At 40.7% G+C, this 17,345-nt stretch overlaps 1 protein-coding gene across 2 annotated transcripts in view; it reads right to left on the bottom strand.

Moving 5' to 3' along the window:
* adamtsl3 (ADAMTS-like 3) overlaps positions 1-17,345 on the bottom strand; it is a 509,738-nt gene that overhangs the window by 208,715 nt on the left and 283,678 nt on the right. For both annotated transcript variants that reach the window (XM_052040649.1, XM_052040648.1), the window contains exon 7: positions 3,254-3,380. In XM_052040649.1, coding sequence (XP_051896609.1) covers positions 3,254-3,380 — 127 coding nt within the window. The remainder of the gene's footprint in view (positions 1-3,253; positions 3,381-17,345) is intronic.

Below are 17,345 nucleotides of genomic sequence, written 5' to 3'. Positions count from 1 at the left end.
AAATGATCATATCTTTCCTGTCAACCCAAATCAGATTAACTAACTCAGTATTTACCAAAAATGTCAGTTCCCTCTCTGGATAGCTCAGTAAACCCACTGAGTTTTTTTTTGCCCCATAACATTAGAAAAGGATTGATCAAAGATATTTCAATGGAAAATCATGAATTTTAAGCACACTAGTCTATGGAACAACCCATAGATTAAACCATAGCTAAGTCAATAAATAATATATGTAAGCCACATTGCATGTTTTCTCTGGAAGAAGTGATGTTATTTAGCATGCGTGCCTGCCAAAACTTTAGGATTATCTTAAATGATTAATTTGATTCATAAAATCATTTAGAATTTCACCCAAAAATTGAGGTATCCGGTGGAACTTTATATATTTTGAACACTATAACTATTCTGGAATTTACAACAAAAACAAATCAATGTCACTTTTCATAGTGAATCAAAGTCACTTTAGAAACATGATTTAAATAGTAATTACAACATGGTTTCCTTGATAGCCTGGAAGAGTGACGTAATGTTCAGGCAGGTGACCAAAAAGTGTTAGGTTCCATTCTAAGTCTGAGCTACTGCAGTCACATACTCACTGAGGTCTTGAAGCTCCAGGGCAAGAGATAGAAGGTGATGATTTTTGACTGAGAAACTGCAATCATAATGAAAATGTAAAGCAGAGAATTGTCTTTGGACCAGAAATGAGGTTGACCAGGCCCTGAGGAATATGTGAGTGATTGAGAGTATTCGGGTAAATCTCGGTGGGGAATGCAAAACAAAGGATTCCGGGCAGGTAATGAGGTACGTGCTTACCCTTCTTGAAAAAGTGACCAAACAGTTTTGCTTGGGGCTACACTAGTGAGCTGGACTTCAGTCCCATTATGAGCACTGACAGCCACCTTTGAGTGACATTAAAGTCCCAGCTGCTGAAGAATAGGCTTTAGGGCTCATCTTTTAATAAATGTATTTCTATCTGGCAAATTAGGGTACTTTACAGGTAGGTTTGTGGGGTTATAAATTTTATTTTTTATATGCATCTATTTGGCTAGCTGAAGAAAATATCAGCTGGAAGCAATAAAAAGAATTTTTAGCTGTTTGATTCATTTGTTTTCCTTCTAATCTGTAGGATGTTCTGGTGTATGTGCTTCCCTGATAATGGTCACCAAGCCTATCTATTGAGCAGTGTTTTGTTCATTTTACAATAATTAAACGTGAATCAATGAAGTAAATGAGTAACATTGTAATTTGTAAAGAGACAGAATGATGAACAGTTAATGTTTTATTGTAGAATGTAATATTTTATTTTAGAATGAGTCAACCTCTTGTTCCATTACACTAGTATTTGGAAGCTATCATGATTTTAGTAACATCCAATGGTTCTGTTTGCTGTTTCTCCCTCACTGTCTTTATGCCAAACCCTTTACTTGGCATTTTTCACTTATTTTCTTTAAAAAGGATTTGCTTACTTTCTAAATTCAATGTCATGTTTGTTCCTCTCGGGTGTCTGGGGAGGCAAGGAAAGTAACCCCATGTGGGGCAGGGACCACAAGCAAATGTGGCCCTCAGTGTCTCCCTCCAGCTCCAATCCCCTCCCATAGTGCTTTTCTTCTCACGATTCCTACCCCTTCACCTCCTCAACTGCTTGCTCTCCATCCAACTGTCCCATCACATCCACTACCACCCCTACATCTCCACAATCCTTCATTCTCCTGCCACACAGGTCAACCTGCCTCCTCAGTTCAATGGACTATCCCTCCCTGAATGTTCCAAGGTTGGTCAGTGAGAAGTCAGAGGAGCTGTCAGCTGCAAACTGCATTCCTCCTCTTTCTTACAATTCATTCCATTCCTGGGTTCCTCAAATAATTTTTCCTTGCTTTCAATATTGAAACTTGATTTTTGGAATGAGATAATAAAAATTACTTGTCCAACTCTTTCTTTGCCCAAGTACTACCCTGCATCTTCTCTTTCTTATAGATGTGAGCAATTAGTACTGGTGTTTCCTAATAGTAAGTAAACCAATTGGTTGCTTTCAGTTTAATACTCCTTGCAAAGTTTATAAAAGACCAAATACACAAAAAAACAACAGTAGCTGTATAAGCAAAGTAACATCCTCCTTTTCTTTCCTTGCTTACACATGGATGTACAAAAGATATGGGTGTTTAAAAGCCTAATACATTGCTGAAGTTATTCCAAACACAAATCAATATCTCTAAAGGCTTTTAAGTTTGTTTTTGAGAACACCAGAATCGCAATGTAACTCCAGTAAAACTGGGGTGGAGGCATGACTCCATGATTTACCAATTAAATTAACTGCATAATTCTAAGGATTCTGCACTATACCATAATGGTTGAGAGAGAAATCCATGACTATTTTCTTTCCTTACTCTTCTTTGCAGACACTGACTATTACCACGGTACAATTGCATTGCAAAAACAGTCTTTTAATACCTTTTAAGTTTTTTTTTGTTATTAAGTATGCGAGGGAGCACATCACAATTCACTTGGATTCTATCATTACCCAATCTGTAAATGTGTGATTGTATTTTATGTCAGGAATCACTGGATTGTGGACCAGTCAGCTAAAGCCAATTGAAATACCCTCCTCATTGCTTCCCCTCCACCCCCCTCATTGCCTCTCCTATCCTGAGCTGCCCTCTCCAAAATAGAAAGAATGGGATTTCCTAGTCTATACTGCCCCTTATTACACCAAGCAGCAAGAAGAGGCACTGTCTCACAGCACCAGAGATCCAGGTTCAAACCCATCCTTGGGAGTTGTCCGTGCAGAATCTGCACATTCTCCTTGTGACTGGGTGGGTTTCCTTCAGTGGTCCGGTTTCCACCACCCCCCGCACCCCCCCCCCCCACCCCATCACCAACATTCCAAAGATGTGAGGGTTGGTATAGGTTAATTGGCCATTTTAAATTGCCCCTGGTGTGTAGATGAGTGATAGAATCTGGGGGGGAGCTGGTAAGGATGTGGGGAGAATAGAAAAAGGGAATGAATGTAGGGTTAGTGTAAATGGGTGGTTGATGGTTAGCATGGACTCAGTGAGGTGAATGGCCTGTTTCCATGCTGTATAACTCCATGATTCTAATACCAGGTAACACACAAGCTGAAAAAACACCAACAATATCATTAATAATTCTCCTTCTAGAATAAATCTCATGCTCTGTTCTAATTGAGGTTGTAGGATAAATGTTTAATTAATAGGCAGGTAACATAACAATGTCAACAACAAAACAAGAGACGCACATTTTTCAGGAGAGGCATGTGATTTGGACTGTCCCCGCACAAGCCTGCATGTTGAGCCACTGCCCGCACAAACTCCACAGTTGTCTTCCTTGGCTTTACTCCCGAGTTGCCGATCACAGCCCACCACCTGCCAACAACAACATCACAGTCAAAAGAAGGCTGAAGCCGACAGTACACAGCTCAGATTTCAGGAATTCTGTTTATTTTTAAGTCACCCTTTACATTCTAATGCCGGCTTCATTCTGTCACAGCTCAACCCACATTATTGGACTATTAATGAGGTTGGAATTCTTAACGTACACTTTAATTTCTGGAAAACTTCACCGCTTTATTTAAAAAAAAAGGCAAAGAATCTGCATCAGATACGTGAAGTAAATTATTCTGCTGCAAAAACCTTCATCTTAGTCTAAGGTTACATATATTTATGGGGTGGTCTCAGTCACAGAATCAACCTCAACTGCTGTCAATTTATGCCTATTTTGATAAATATGGCTAGATTGCTCAATCCAAACTCGGCAACATTTTGATGATTACCTAAATGCCAGCTTGGCTCAGTAATACTTTTACCTCTGCCTCTGACCTGAAAGGCAGAGAGTTTGAAATAATCTCCAGGGCCTAAAGACATTACCTGGACTGATGGTCAAATCCTAAGCTGGGGGAAATACTGCATTGTCATTGGTATTATTATTTGGAGCCATTAGTTTGATATATTATAGCAAGACCCCAACTGCCAGTACAGGTAGATGTGTAAGATCCCACAGCACAATTTGAGCAAGCAGGGAGTTTCCCCAAGTTTGCCTTCCAGCTTCTCCACTCAATCAAAAGCAGATGAATTGGCGAGCTATCTCTGCCTCTATTCTCCACAAATTGGCTTCAGTATTTGTTGACCTGACAATGATGCTTCATAAGGTAATTCATTTGATATGAAAACTCCTGATACATCCTGAGGATTTGTTAATAATATCAAGTATATTGTTTCTGCACATCTGGGATTAACAAAGCAAACAGATATCTTTAAAGCCTTGCGTATTTTTAACAACATACCATGTCATATAACCCCTCAAATTACCATGAGATGTTATGGTTTAAGAACCTGACACGTTTGTATCAAGTTACTTTGATGGAGGCACCGATTCATTTTCTTTCCTCAAGAAAGTGGGACAAAGAATTTGATACATGCACATTGCGTGCATATACCATAATATCACTTATTGCAAGTTCCAGCCTTACGTGTTAAATGATAAGTACAATAACACTGCTCATAGTAACTTACAAGCTATGTAAACATGGTTAATGTTGTTGCTATGACCAACACAAATGCAAAAAATTTGATCTCAACGTGAACATGCTGTCTCAGCTCAGATTTCTGACGAAGACCATTTTCTTCATTTAGTTAGCCTGACAAAAGTTTCCCTGAATTAACTGTGTCTCTTATTCACTAAAGTCTGGAGTTTTTAAAATGAGTTAGTACAGTCTGGGTCCAATCAGGAAAACTGACTATATATTACAAAAGGGAGCAGCATGTTTGAAAGTATCATCAAACCAACTTTTTGTCCCCCTCCATTAAGGTGAATCTGACATAAATCACATGATATTATTTGAAGAGGAACAGGGATTCTTATCCAATGTAGTGGCAAATAATTCTCCATCAGTAACAAAATACAGAAAAAACCTAAAATTATCATTATTTTATTTCCTGTGTGGGATCTTAGCATGCACACACTGCCTGTGTAGCAATGTGACTGTTTTTGAAGGTGAGTAATATGCCTCAAGTGCTTTAGGTAGAGGAGAGAAGGAGGGCAGTTCCAACCAGATTTATTGACAATTAAACAAATTTTAGATTGAAAAAGCATTTCACAAAATATTGTCCATCTCCATGCAATTACCCATTTACAATAAAACTTTTTTTGGGAATTGAAGTTCATTTTGGAAAAAGAGTTGCTTCCTCTTTTAAACAGAAGGTAATGCTCGCAGTCTCAGAGTTGGAACATTTGAGCCAGAAATCTCAGACTTTGATTGACTTCATCAGACTGATGCTATCTCAGAACTAGAAACTAATACCGAGACATTTGCCCCAAGGCAAAACCAAAATATTGTGGATTTTGAAACAAAAATGGAAAATGCTAGAAACATTCAGTTGGTCAATTGAAATTCACAGAGGGAGAAAAACAAAATTAACTTTTCAGGTTGATGCCCTTTTAATAGAAGTGCAAAAAATGACAGTGAAAGGAAAATGGGGAGGAATAAAACAAGGGGAAAGGCTGTGATCACCTGGAAGGCATCTTCTGTGTAGTATGACCAGGAGACACGGGGAGTGGTTGTTGGAGGGGATGGAGGAATTGACCAGACTGTAAATGGGTGGGGAGTGGTATGCCCCTTTGGATTACTGAAAGGGAAAAGATGCGGAAGCTGTGTTGATGGTGCCAGATGTTAGATGTGCCAGAAATGGCAGAGGGTGACACATTGAGTGTGAAGACTGGTGTGAAGGAAAGTGAAGGTAAAGGAAGCAATGGGGGGGAGGGAGTAAGAGAGTGGCAGTGGGAATGTTGGAAATGGAGTGGACGGGGCCAAGAATCCTGTAACATAAGTGGACGGTTTGAGTTAAAAGAAACAGGAGGGTCTGAGGGGAAACTACTTCACTCAGAAGGCAGTGTGAGTGTGGAATGAGCTGCCAGCAGAAGTGGTGGATGAAGGTTCAATTGTAACACTTAAGAGAAGTTTGGATAGGTGCATGGATGGGAGAGGTATGGAGGGCTATGGTCTGGGTGCAGGTAGATGGGACTAGGCAGAAGACCAGGTGGACATGGACTAGATGGGTCAAAGGGCCTGTTTCTATGCTGTAGTGCTGTGCTCTATGACTCTAAATATTAATAACATCTGAACTGATGCAATTAGGATGAAAGAATGGAATAGCATCCTTTTATGAAGCATGCTGGGAGCAAATGACTGCCAAAGGAGTCAGCAGAGCTGCAACGGCTATTATCTGATAGCTGGGAGAGAGAGAAGCTGAGGAAGGGAAGAGAAAGAGACAGACTATACCGTGGTGCAAAAAGGATGGAAGACTTACTCGATCATCAACATACTGGAAAAAGAAGTGAGGGAGTGATGCGAGTAGGACTGGAACAAAAAATGTTTTACGTATCCTATGAAAGGGAAGGCAAAGCTGGAACCTGTGCTGTTCCCATGGTTAATTTGGAGGAAGTGAACGAAGGCATAAACATTGTGAGAATGGTTGGCCAGTTGGAGGAGTATGACAGTGGATGGGACTTGGTTTGGCCATCATTCAGTGAAGGAACAGAAGGCCCTCAGAAACAGTAGGACATGATGGTGTAGAGGGGGTGGACATCCATGGTAAATTTGTGGTGTTTAGAATTTAATGTCTAATGCTAGAGGGCATGCATTTAAGGTTAGAGGGGTAAATTCAAAGGAGATGTGCGGGGCAAGTTTTTTTTTACACAGAGAGTGGTGGGTGCCTGGAATACACTCCTAGGGGTGGCAGTGGAGGCAAATAAAATAGAGGCATTTAAGAGGCTCTTAGATAGGCACATGAATGTGCAGAGAATGGAGGGATATGGACATTGTGCAGGCATAAGGGACTAGTTTAGCTAGGCATTTAATTACTAGTTTAATTAGTTCGGCACAACATTATGGGCCAAAGGGCCTGTTCCTGTGCAGTACTGTTCTGTGTTCTATGTAATCAGGGGGTAGCACAGTAGTGCAGCTAGTAAAGTTGTTGTCCCACAGCTCCAGCAATGCAGGTTCAATCCCGACCTCTAGTGCTGTCTGTGTGGAGTGTGCACGCTCTCGCTGTAAATGTTTGGGTTTCCTCAGGTGCTTCAGTATCCCCTCCCTCCCTTCCACATCCCAAAGACAAGTGGGTTGATAGGTTAATTGGTAAATGTAAATTGCCCCTAGTGTGTAGGTGAGTGTTAGTATTGGGAGGGAGTCGATGGGAATGTGAGGAGAATAAAATGGGATTGGTGGAAGTGGGTGCTTAATGTTCAGCTCAGCCATGGTGGGCCGAAGGGCTTTTGCTACGCTCTTTGACTTGAGAAACGACAGGCTTTATGAGATGTAGAATGCACAGGAAAAATCAAAAGATGTAGGTAGAGTAATGTAGGTCAGAGATAACACAGATGAAAGATAGGACATTTACTTCTTAAAACATTAAAAACAAAAAACAGACGATGCTGGAAATCTGAAGCAAAAACAGAAAAATGCTAGAAACACTCAGCGGGTCAGACAGCATCTGTGGAAGGAGGAACCGACAAAAACAATTCTTCTTTCTTTTTCCACAGTTATTGCCTGACCTGAGTGTTTCCAGCGTATTTTGTTTTTATTTCATTTGGTTTATTGTTGGTTTGTGCTTGTATTTTTCTACACAAAGCATCTGCTCTAATTTGACTTTAATTATTTCATGTTCCTCAGATAACTCTGTTTAAGGTTGTTTGATTATCTATAAAGTATTATTTTTTTATCAATTTTACTATTTGACCATAATCAAGATTATTTTTCTTGTGAGACATTTGTATTCAGAATAAATAGGTCAATACAAGCATTAAAACGGCAGATAAGTGAAGATACAAACACGTTATAGAAATTGCGAATGGTTACTTCTAGCTAATTAGCATGTCGATGTATTACAACAGCTACGGTATTGCTCCTGTGACATTATCAGTCCTGCAAAACTTATGGCCTGCATAATACTGAAGTAAAATAATAAGTGCCCACAGCATTAATAGATCATATTAAAGAGGATCTGTCTGCATACATGTCGCCCCTTGGGAGAGAAGTAGAAATCCTGACCTCATTTAAGGAATAAAATGTTGCTATCTTGCACAGAACTAGTGTTAATACTACATTCGCATACAAAAGGATTTAACATTTTCCCATCTATAGGTTCATGAACCTGAAATTTTTTCCATGACAAAACTCCCAAAGACTAGGATTTAGCATTTTTTGTTACATAATCAAGATTCCCTTGTTTGCTTCAAGACTTGCTGCAGAATTTCAACTTAGCCATCAAAATTCAAATGTTCTTCAAAAAATCTTGATATTTTTCCCACATTTTATTTACTTTTCTCCAGCCTCCCTCATTTTCCCAACTTAAAGTGAACTGTTCAGATCAGTCCGTGAAAGAATTGGGTGTAATTTTGGACTCCTCACCTACAAAATATATGTGTGGCAGATGCAGTGAAGCAAAGATTTGCCAGACTGATTCCTGGGAAGCTGTGTGTCACATGAGGAGAGTCGAGTACACTAAACATATACTCTTTGAAGTTTAGAAGAATGAGGGTAATCTCACTGTATAAAATGCTTGGAGGGATTGTTAGAAGAGAGCGTTTCCATAGATGAGTCTGGAAGTAGGAATTTTTGTTTCAAAATAAGGTGTAGGCCACTTAGGATTGAAATGAAAAGAATTTTTTTTTCACTCAGAGGGTAAATCTTAACTTTCTATCTCGGTGGGCTGTGGAGTAGTTCATTTCATTGAAAATTCAGATTGACAGATTTTTGCTATCAGAAAAATCAAGGGTTAAAGGATATGGGAATAGGGCAAGAAAATTATGTTAATGTAAAAGAATAGCCACAATCTTGTTAAATGTGGAGCAGGCTTGAGCGGCCAAATGTCCTCCTATTTCTTATGATGAGGTGCAAAGCAGACCTCAGGGAAACCAAAGGGCCAGAGATACAGATAAGGAAACTATCAATATTAATACTGGGGATACTCGTGCAGGATACCTTAAAGGTTAACCACCAGGTCGGATCGGCAGTAAAGAAAGTGAATGCTATGTTGGCATTCATTTCGAGAGGTATAGTGTATAAAAGTAAGGAAGTGTTGATGAGGCTCTACGGGGCACTAGTGAGGCCTCGTTTGGAATACTGTGCGCAGTTTTGGGCCCCATATCTTAGGAAAGATGTGCCGATGTTGGAGAGGGTTCAGAGATTTATGAGGATGATTCCCGGAATGAAAGGGCTTATGTATGATGAGCATTTGTCGGATCTTGGACTGTACTCACTGGAGTACAGAAGGATGAGAGGGGACCTCATAGGGACATTTAAAATGTTGAAAGGACTGGACAGAGTAGACGTGGTCAAGCTGTTTCCCTTGGTGGGTGAGTCCAGGACCAGAGGGCACAATCTTAGAATTAGAGGATACAGGTTTAAAACAGAGATGAGGAGAAATTTTTTTAGCCAGAGGGTGGTGAATTTGTGGAATTCCTTGCCACGTACAGCAGTGGAGGCCAGATCATTGGAGGCGTTTAAGGAAGAGATAGATAGATATCTAAATAGTCGGGGTATCAAGGGATATGGGGATAAGGCCGGAAATTGGGGTTAGGTTCCCCCCCCCCCACCAAATTTCTCATTTCTTTTTTCCTTTTCTTTGGAGCAGACTTGATGGGCCAAATAGCCTACTTCTGCTCCCTTGTCTTGTGATCTTGTGACTCTTGAATTTAAAAAAAAATCACCACCCCCAAATACAATATATGTATAATACAGTTACACATACAAGTATATCAAACAAAGGATAAAAAGTATCTTGGATGCAAAATTACAAGTGGGGCTTTGCGTGTTTCATATTCAATTCTCATTATTAGGTAAAAAAATGGAAAATAAACAAAGGTTTTACTGTGCTTAAAGGAGATTACTATCCCTGAAATGCTGCGTGATGTTAATTCAATAACTGTGTGCTGTTACACTAATTTGTGTTTACTTCAGTTTCAGGGCTTAGGTGTGCTTCATAACACAGATGAATATAACAATTACCCTTTAAATTAACCACTAGTGGAACTCGAGGTGATACTCCCAAAACTGTTGCCTTTCTATGACAGGCCAGTAAAAATAGAACTTTAACATGTATGCCTTCAAGGCTGGAGGATGTAATCAGCCGGTATCTTTGAAAGGAATGAAATCACTTAAAGACTCAGCTGCAGATTAGAACATTGATGTTTTTGATTGACATGTCAGCCAAGAAGTTGGATCGAGGTGCCATAACACAGTTACTTTTGTTCTTCTCACTGACACAAATCAGAGAGGATGGACTAGGTATGACAACAGTTTAGTGAGTTACTTACCCCTCTCTTCCCGCATCCCTGACCAACCTGATTTCTGAACCCCTGATCACAGACAGCCAAATCCACCGTAGTTTTCAATGGAGGACTCACTAGGTACCAATGTCTGGTCTGCTGAACTACTTAACACCTCACTCCACCATTCACCGGGCCCAACCATGTGCACACACATCCCCACCCCATATACACCCTCCGATCTGTCCCATGTTGTAGATCCAAATGGGGCGTCAAATACAACCTGTACCCCTGCCCCCCACAGATCCCAAACAGGCTTCCACTGCTGACCCATTCTCCAACCACTTCCCCCTCCCACCCACCCCAACACCCAGATATAACCCTAGATCCTGTACTTTCCTTCATGTGCTCTGCTGCAATAAAGGAAAATACGACACTGATTCAGTTGTCCACAGCCAGAGGTCTCGCCTCCTTTTGAAGTTTGTGACAGTAGGTCCATAAATTAAGCCCTTGCAAGCTGATCTCACTACAGGTGGCACAGTAGCATCGTGGTTGGTTTCCTCCAGGTGCTCCGGTTTCCTCCCACATTCCAAAGATGTACAGGTTAGGAAGTTGTGGGCATGCTATGTTGGTGCCGGAATCATGGCGACACTTGTGGGCTGCCCCCAGAACGTGGTATGCAAAAGATGCATTTCACTGTGTGTTTTGATGTACATGTGACTAATAATGATAACTTATTTTTTAGCCATGTTGAGCACCTGTTACAGCTGACTAAGATCTGTAGGCCCTGGGTGTTTCAGAATTGTGGAGTGGTGATGCCCATAAAGAATATAGTGAATGGGCCAGAATTTCAAACCCCCTTCATTAGGAGTGCACTGCATCTTCAGTGAGTGTGTAAAGTCTGGGAAGCTTTTCTACAGTCTTGATGCAAGTTTTGGTAACTTGTGACAGATGCATTTGGGTGGCGTTAAGGGACCGGGCAAATTTCAGCTTTACACTGCTTGAGGATGAAGGCAGTTACTTCAATTTGGAGGGGAGCAGACCTGATGAGTGGCTTTCTACTCCAAACAAGGGGCCTGTTGAATTGCTGTATAATATTTACTTCCAGCACCTTGTAAGATACATTTCCATATTTCCCCACAACATAGGAGGTGGCTATTTAACCCAGTGAGTTGGCACCAATCCAATTTTCCTGTACCCTACTCTCTTTCATGTCCATTACCACCACCCTAATTTTCCTTCCACCCAACTACACTTGAGTTAATGAGTTAAGTTACAGAAGCTAATTAACCTCCCAGACAGCATGTTTTTCAGATGTGGGAGGAAACATGATCACCTGGAGGAAACTCATGCAGTGACAAGGAGAACATGCAACATCTACACAGACAGCACCTGAGGTGGGGATTGAAGCCAGTCTGCTGCACCCCATGTTTATGTTTGCAGCTCAATCAGCTTTTAAGCTTTTGGTTTTCTAAATTACATTTGACTTTTGTGCCATCAGGTAGCAGACTTTGGAACTAACTGTGTGCTTTGTTACAAGAATGCTTAGTGGTTTGCTTTCAAATTTCTGTATCCATTATTCGAACAGAATAAATGGTAGGGGGTTGCATTTATGAATATCCAATAATTAGGGGTTTTATTGAATTGAATAAAGTTGAAATGCACTAAGCCAATATAATTAGCATTTTGCATCATTAAGTTATAGAATGAACCCTCCCACAATGGGATTAAGATTAAAGGCATCCAACTCTTTCTGGATCAAGATTTAGGCTACTGTTTAAAAAAAAACATATGGTTGGGATCAAAGAGAAATTGCTTAACAAAGACAGAATTGTTTTAAATCTTCCCATTTTGTTTATGTATGGGCATCAAAATAATTTAGCTCCATAAATTAAAATTAATTTTGCTGTCAGGAGACACAATGAATTTTATAGTGATTACAGATTTGATTTTATTGCAGTTACCAAGTTCCACTTTCACTAATTACAAACCATGCCAGGTTACAGTAACTTGTAAATGACAGGATTCTGTTACATTCCTCAAAAACAAATTGATTCATTGGGAAATATTATACACAGATCAAAGCTGAGCAAGTGCACTTCATCTTGAGCATTGTTTTCAGGGTTGTTCGATAAGCATTTGGAAGGATATTTTGGCGTTGATGGGAGTACAACACAACTTCACTGGAGTTTAAGGACTTGCATAAACCAGACCTGTTTTCTCCTGTTTAAATCCAATCAAGGTATTTCAAATGATAAATAGCGAGATGCAGAGAACCAATTTCCTGTCGTGGGTATCCAGAAGGAGGGGGAATAATCTTAAAATTAATGCCAGATCACTTAGGAGAATAATCTGTTATGCCCGTGGAAACCTGAAAAACCCCTGTGGATGTTGAGTAAACTGAAGTATTCAAGATTAAGATTGATAGATTTTCTTCAGATAAGGACATTAAGTGATAACTATTGAGCAAGGTTGATTAAGTACATTTAAAGGTACAGATCAGACATTATCCAGTTTAATACAGAAACAGGCTGAAGGAGCAAAATGATACCAGGAGTTTGAAGGTCACATTTATTCACCAGTAACTTGCCTACTAACACTCAGTTTAGCTTCCATCACAACTACTCAATCAAGTACTTCGTCAGGGCCTTGAACCAGACTTGACTCAAGTGCTGGATGACAGAAGATCAGTGGATAAAGTTGACCTTTGTGCAAAGACAGCATGGCCAAGTATTGCGCAAGGGTTTCCATTTACAGAGTACCTTCCACTGTCTCACCACAGCTGAAAGTCTGTTCCAATGAATGAAATGCCCCAGGTGCCATTTTCACTGTGTTGCAGCCACTTCACACACCATAAGGTCCCACAAGTGACAATTAAATGACCAGATCATCAGTTTTAAATGTGGATTTAGTGATAATTGTTTGGTTAAAACTCTCCTGCTTTTTATGCTGCAATGGAATCTTTCATTCCACCCAAGAGGCATTCAGAGCCTTGGTTTCCTATCTCCAGCAACATAAGCATGTTTTGGTAATGTATCAGTAGCAGCCTGAATTATATGTTAAACCGCAGGAGTCAGCTTTGAGCCTATGGAGTCTTTAAAGCTGAGGTTATTGGGGTTTAAAGGGAAAAGCTCTAGATGGGCATATAAGAGAAATAAGGTGCAGGACTACAGAGAAATAAGAGGGGGAATAGAACTGATGTAATTACTCCCTTAGGAGCTGGCATAGATCTGATGGGCCAAATGGAATCCTTCTGTGTGATTATAAGATAGATATCTTTATTAGTCACATGTACATCGAAACACAGTGAAATGCATCTCTTTGCGTAGAGTGTTCTGGGGGCAGCCCGCAAGTGTCGCCACATTTCCGGCGCCAACATAGCATGCTCACAACTTCCTAACCCATACGTCTTTGGAACGTGGGAGGAAACCGGAGCACGCAGAGGAAATCCATGCAGACACGGGGAGAACATACAAACTCCTTAGACAGTGGCCGGAATTGAACCCAGGTTGCTGGCGCCGTAGAGCGTTACGCTAACCGCTACACTACCATGCGATGCAAAAGATTGTGTTGAGTTTGCCAGAGGACAATCGTGAGAGCACAGACATCACTGAGGGAGAGCATCGACCAAACAGGCTCCAATGAAAATATCTCCAGGGAATGACAACATTATTCCTTCCAGCATTCAGCTCCTTTCAGAATTCCTACAATAATGAAATAGTCCAGGCTGGCCTGCAGTGGAATCCAGACTTAGGCTCACAATAGACATTAATGGTGTCACCACAGCTCAGCTCTGCCCCCACCAGAACTTTGGGCAGCACCAGTAACAGAAACCTCATTGACCCAGGTGTATGATCATCAAAGGTGCAAAGCAAGGAGAAAACTGGTCACTTTCAGACCTGTGGAATGGAATACTCACTCCTTGATTGGCTAGATGCAGCCACAGCAACATCAAGAATCTCTGGAGCCTATAAATTCAATCTCACAATACTGTTATTTTCTGCCTCATACAGTTGAAAAGGTGATAGGCCTTGGAAAAGAATGCCTGTTTCAGGAGTCTGCTGATGGATGTCTATATGATGCTCCCTGTCCAATGGAGCTGACTGAATGTAACTAGTAGATGTTGGACTGAGAGAAGATTCAATCCAGAAGTGGTCATTGTCACATATCACTCTGGGAAGGGCACTGTAGTGCTTAAATAAAACATGCTACTTGATCACATTTTTAATCCTCTCCCATTGGTTATTTTTTCTGTCAGTGGATTTGAAGAATTTTGTCGAGACAGCATTAGTCATACTTCACCAGTGCTCAGATAGGTACCACACATCTCAAGAGCATTCAGTTGGCCATGAGCTTTGGCTGGGTTGAGATCTTGCTCTTTAGTCTTTCTCTTAGACAGCCAAAAGCTCTGCTGGATCACAAAAGGCAGTATTGAATTTCATCACTGATATCTGCTTGAGATGAGACGAGTGCATATTTACTAAGGTCTAATAATAGTCCTTTATTATCGGGAAGGGTGATGTTGTGCAGCAGTAGTAGGTTGCTTTGTGGAAGTTAAATGTAAGGCCCCGTCTCCTAAATGTTTCAGTGAAGAAGCTGATGATAACTTGGAGCTCAGCCTCCAATTGTGCACATATGCAAGCATTGTTGGTACAATGCAGTTTGAAGACTGAATTAGGAGTCACCCTGATTTTTGGAGTGGAGGTGTCCCAAGTGCATAGTTTCCCCATTTATCCTGTAGGTTGGCTTCACTCCAACATGAAGCTTGTTCCAAGTAAGGTACAGCATTGTGGCAGGAAATATTGTATTTGTATAAAACATTGCAGCAATGTTTAAAAGTCGGTTGTCCAGGAGTTCCGAATACCAAACCATTCCATGTCAACATGGACTAATTTCCCTGATAATGCTCCAAAAAGGGAATGACATGTTGATGGCTCACACAAAGGTGTGCCTAGATGAACTTCTGGAGTTATGGAAAACACTGGTCATTGTCACTTCACACAGGGAAGGGTGCATTCTCATTGCATGGTACTGAAATAAAAAGTGCTACGTGACCACAGTTCTAAGCTCCAATGTTTCTGACCAGGATATACGATAGTGCTTATTGTTAGAAAAATTAAGAGAGATGAAACTCAATTGTCTGACATCTCAAAATTTCAGAGCTAGGATATTAGAGTTCCCTTTGAATTTATTTCACTTATTCTCCTTGGAATGTGGCACTCAGGGTGTCAAAGGTCCTGCTCTGCTGACAGGCATAAGTGCTTGTGGCCATTACTATAAACCAGCTCATTCTCATCTGACACTGAGGCCAAGTTCTATCAGTTAACCCTGGCACCAAGCATTCATGCAAATCAGCACCTGTTGCATTATGATTTAAATTATCAATGAGAAAAGTTATTAATACAAGTTGAAAGAATGTCTTTATGCCTAAGAAATCTTCCACTTCCATCAGTAAAATACAGCCTTCTTAATAATCTAAAGTACAGTTTTCTGTACTTATTTTGGAATGGTGTTTGAAATAATATTCAGGTTATTGGTTTATTGTAGACAGATTTGCTTGGCAAACTTCATCATGAGGCTCTGGGGCCAATAACATTTCACTCTACAACATTAATAAAAAGTTTCAACCACATCTTGCTGGCTGACCTGTTAGTGGAGGTTAATAATATAATCACACGCAATAGTGTTGGGACTGCTCTGTCTGTCACTATAGCTTCAAGTTCTGAGCTAAGCATTGGGAGTTAACTTTGTCTCCTAGTAGCGAGGGTTCTATTTATGAACTCAAGAACTCCTCAACATGTAAACTGGCAAGATCAGCAAAGCTAAATTTGCACTTTCAACCCTTTCAAGTGTCCACATGAAAGGCTTGGATAACTCCCCTCATTGTCAATAGGAATGCTTATTGAAGCATCATCTTTACAATGATCCAGCCAGTGCAACTGTATCCTGAATTGTAGCAGGAACACAAATTCCTCCTTGAATAAAGCTGTTGAACTGCTTTCGGAATGGATGGCAAGAATCCTGCTGTTTGAGCAGTTGCTGGTGCCTTCCTCCACCACATATAAAATTGGAACAGAAACACCATTCTCGATAGCAATAGTTTCTTCTTCCCATGAAGGACAGATTTCCCCCTCCCTAGTCCTTCCAACAAGAACTTAGAACACTTTGCCCCACACAGATGGCCTTATGAGTGCTAGATTTCAACACACTTCCCCATCAACTAATTCTCTCAACTAACATAAGCCTATGATTGACAGTATAGTGACACAAAATCCCTGCTGCATAAACAACCCAGAAGCTTCAGACAGACACCCCTTGAAACTGCAAGGTCCAGGTGGAGGATGCTTCCTTTGCCTGTGACTTCTTTCCTTCCACAGCGCTCTATCACACTGAGTGGTGAGACACAATCTCAGGCCTTCGATTCTCACATGTTGCATTGCTTCCTGGCTCACATCTCTGGGGATGTTTAACATGTGCATCTAAACCGCTGTGGGCATTGGTGAAACCTATGCAGATGCATTGTAGAAGTGCTGATATGCAATGTAAAACCAATGAATCACTGCCCATCGTATGAGAGGTGTATTTTAGTCCAATACAAATATCCACACCATGCCATCTGCGCTACTTCCTGTAATTTGAGCTGTGGCAACATCAGGTGCAAAGGATTCATCATCATTCCAGATACCTGCTCTTTTGTGGCCATTCACAGGGCTAGTTATAATTTAAATGGCTTAAGCTCTTTAAATCTTCAGTCTTCAAATTGGTTAGCAAAACATTACAAAAAGTGTTGCCTGTGTATATCTATTCCCTGCCTCCAAAACAGATGTACTCTTTGGTAGAGACTGTAAGACCTACCAAAATGAAGGAACCAAACCAAAATCCAACAGAGCTAGGCTTTACCTGATCTCAACCATTGCTGAATACAAAAAGAGAAGCTGTGCCCCCCTGCAAAGCTGGAGAACTGTAACTGTAGATTGAGTCACTGTAGGCTAAGATTGTACATTATTTGGAGCAAAAAACTGCAGTTTGATCATGGGACACTGAACAGTACAACACAGGAACAGACC

The sequence above is a fragment of the Pristis pectinata genome, chromosome 28 (genome assembly GCF_009764475.1).
Source record: "Pristis pectinata isolate sPriPec2 chromosome 28, sPriPec2.1.pri, whole genome shotgun sequence".
NCBI classification, from domain to species: Eukaryota; Metazoa; Chordata; class Chondrichthyes; order Rhinopristiformes; family Pristidae; genus Pristis; species Pristis pectinata.
This window is presented reverse-complemented; position numbering and strand designations above follow the sequence as displayed.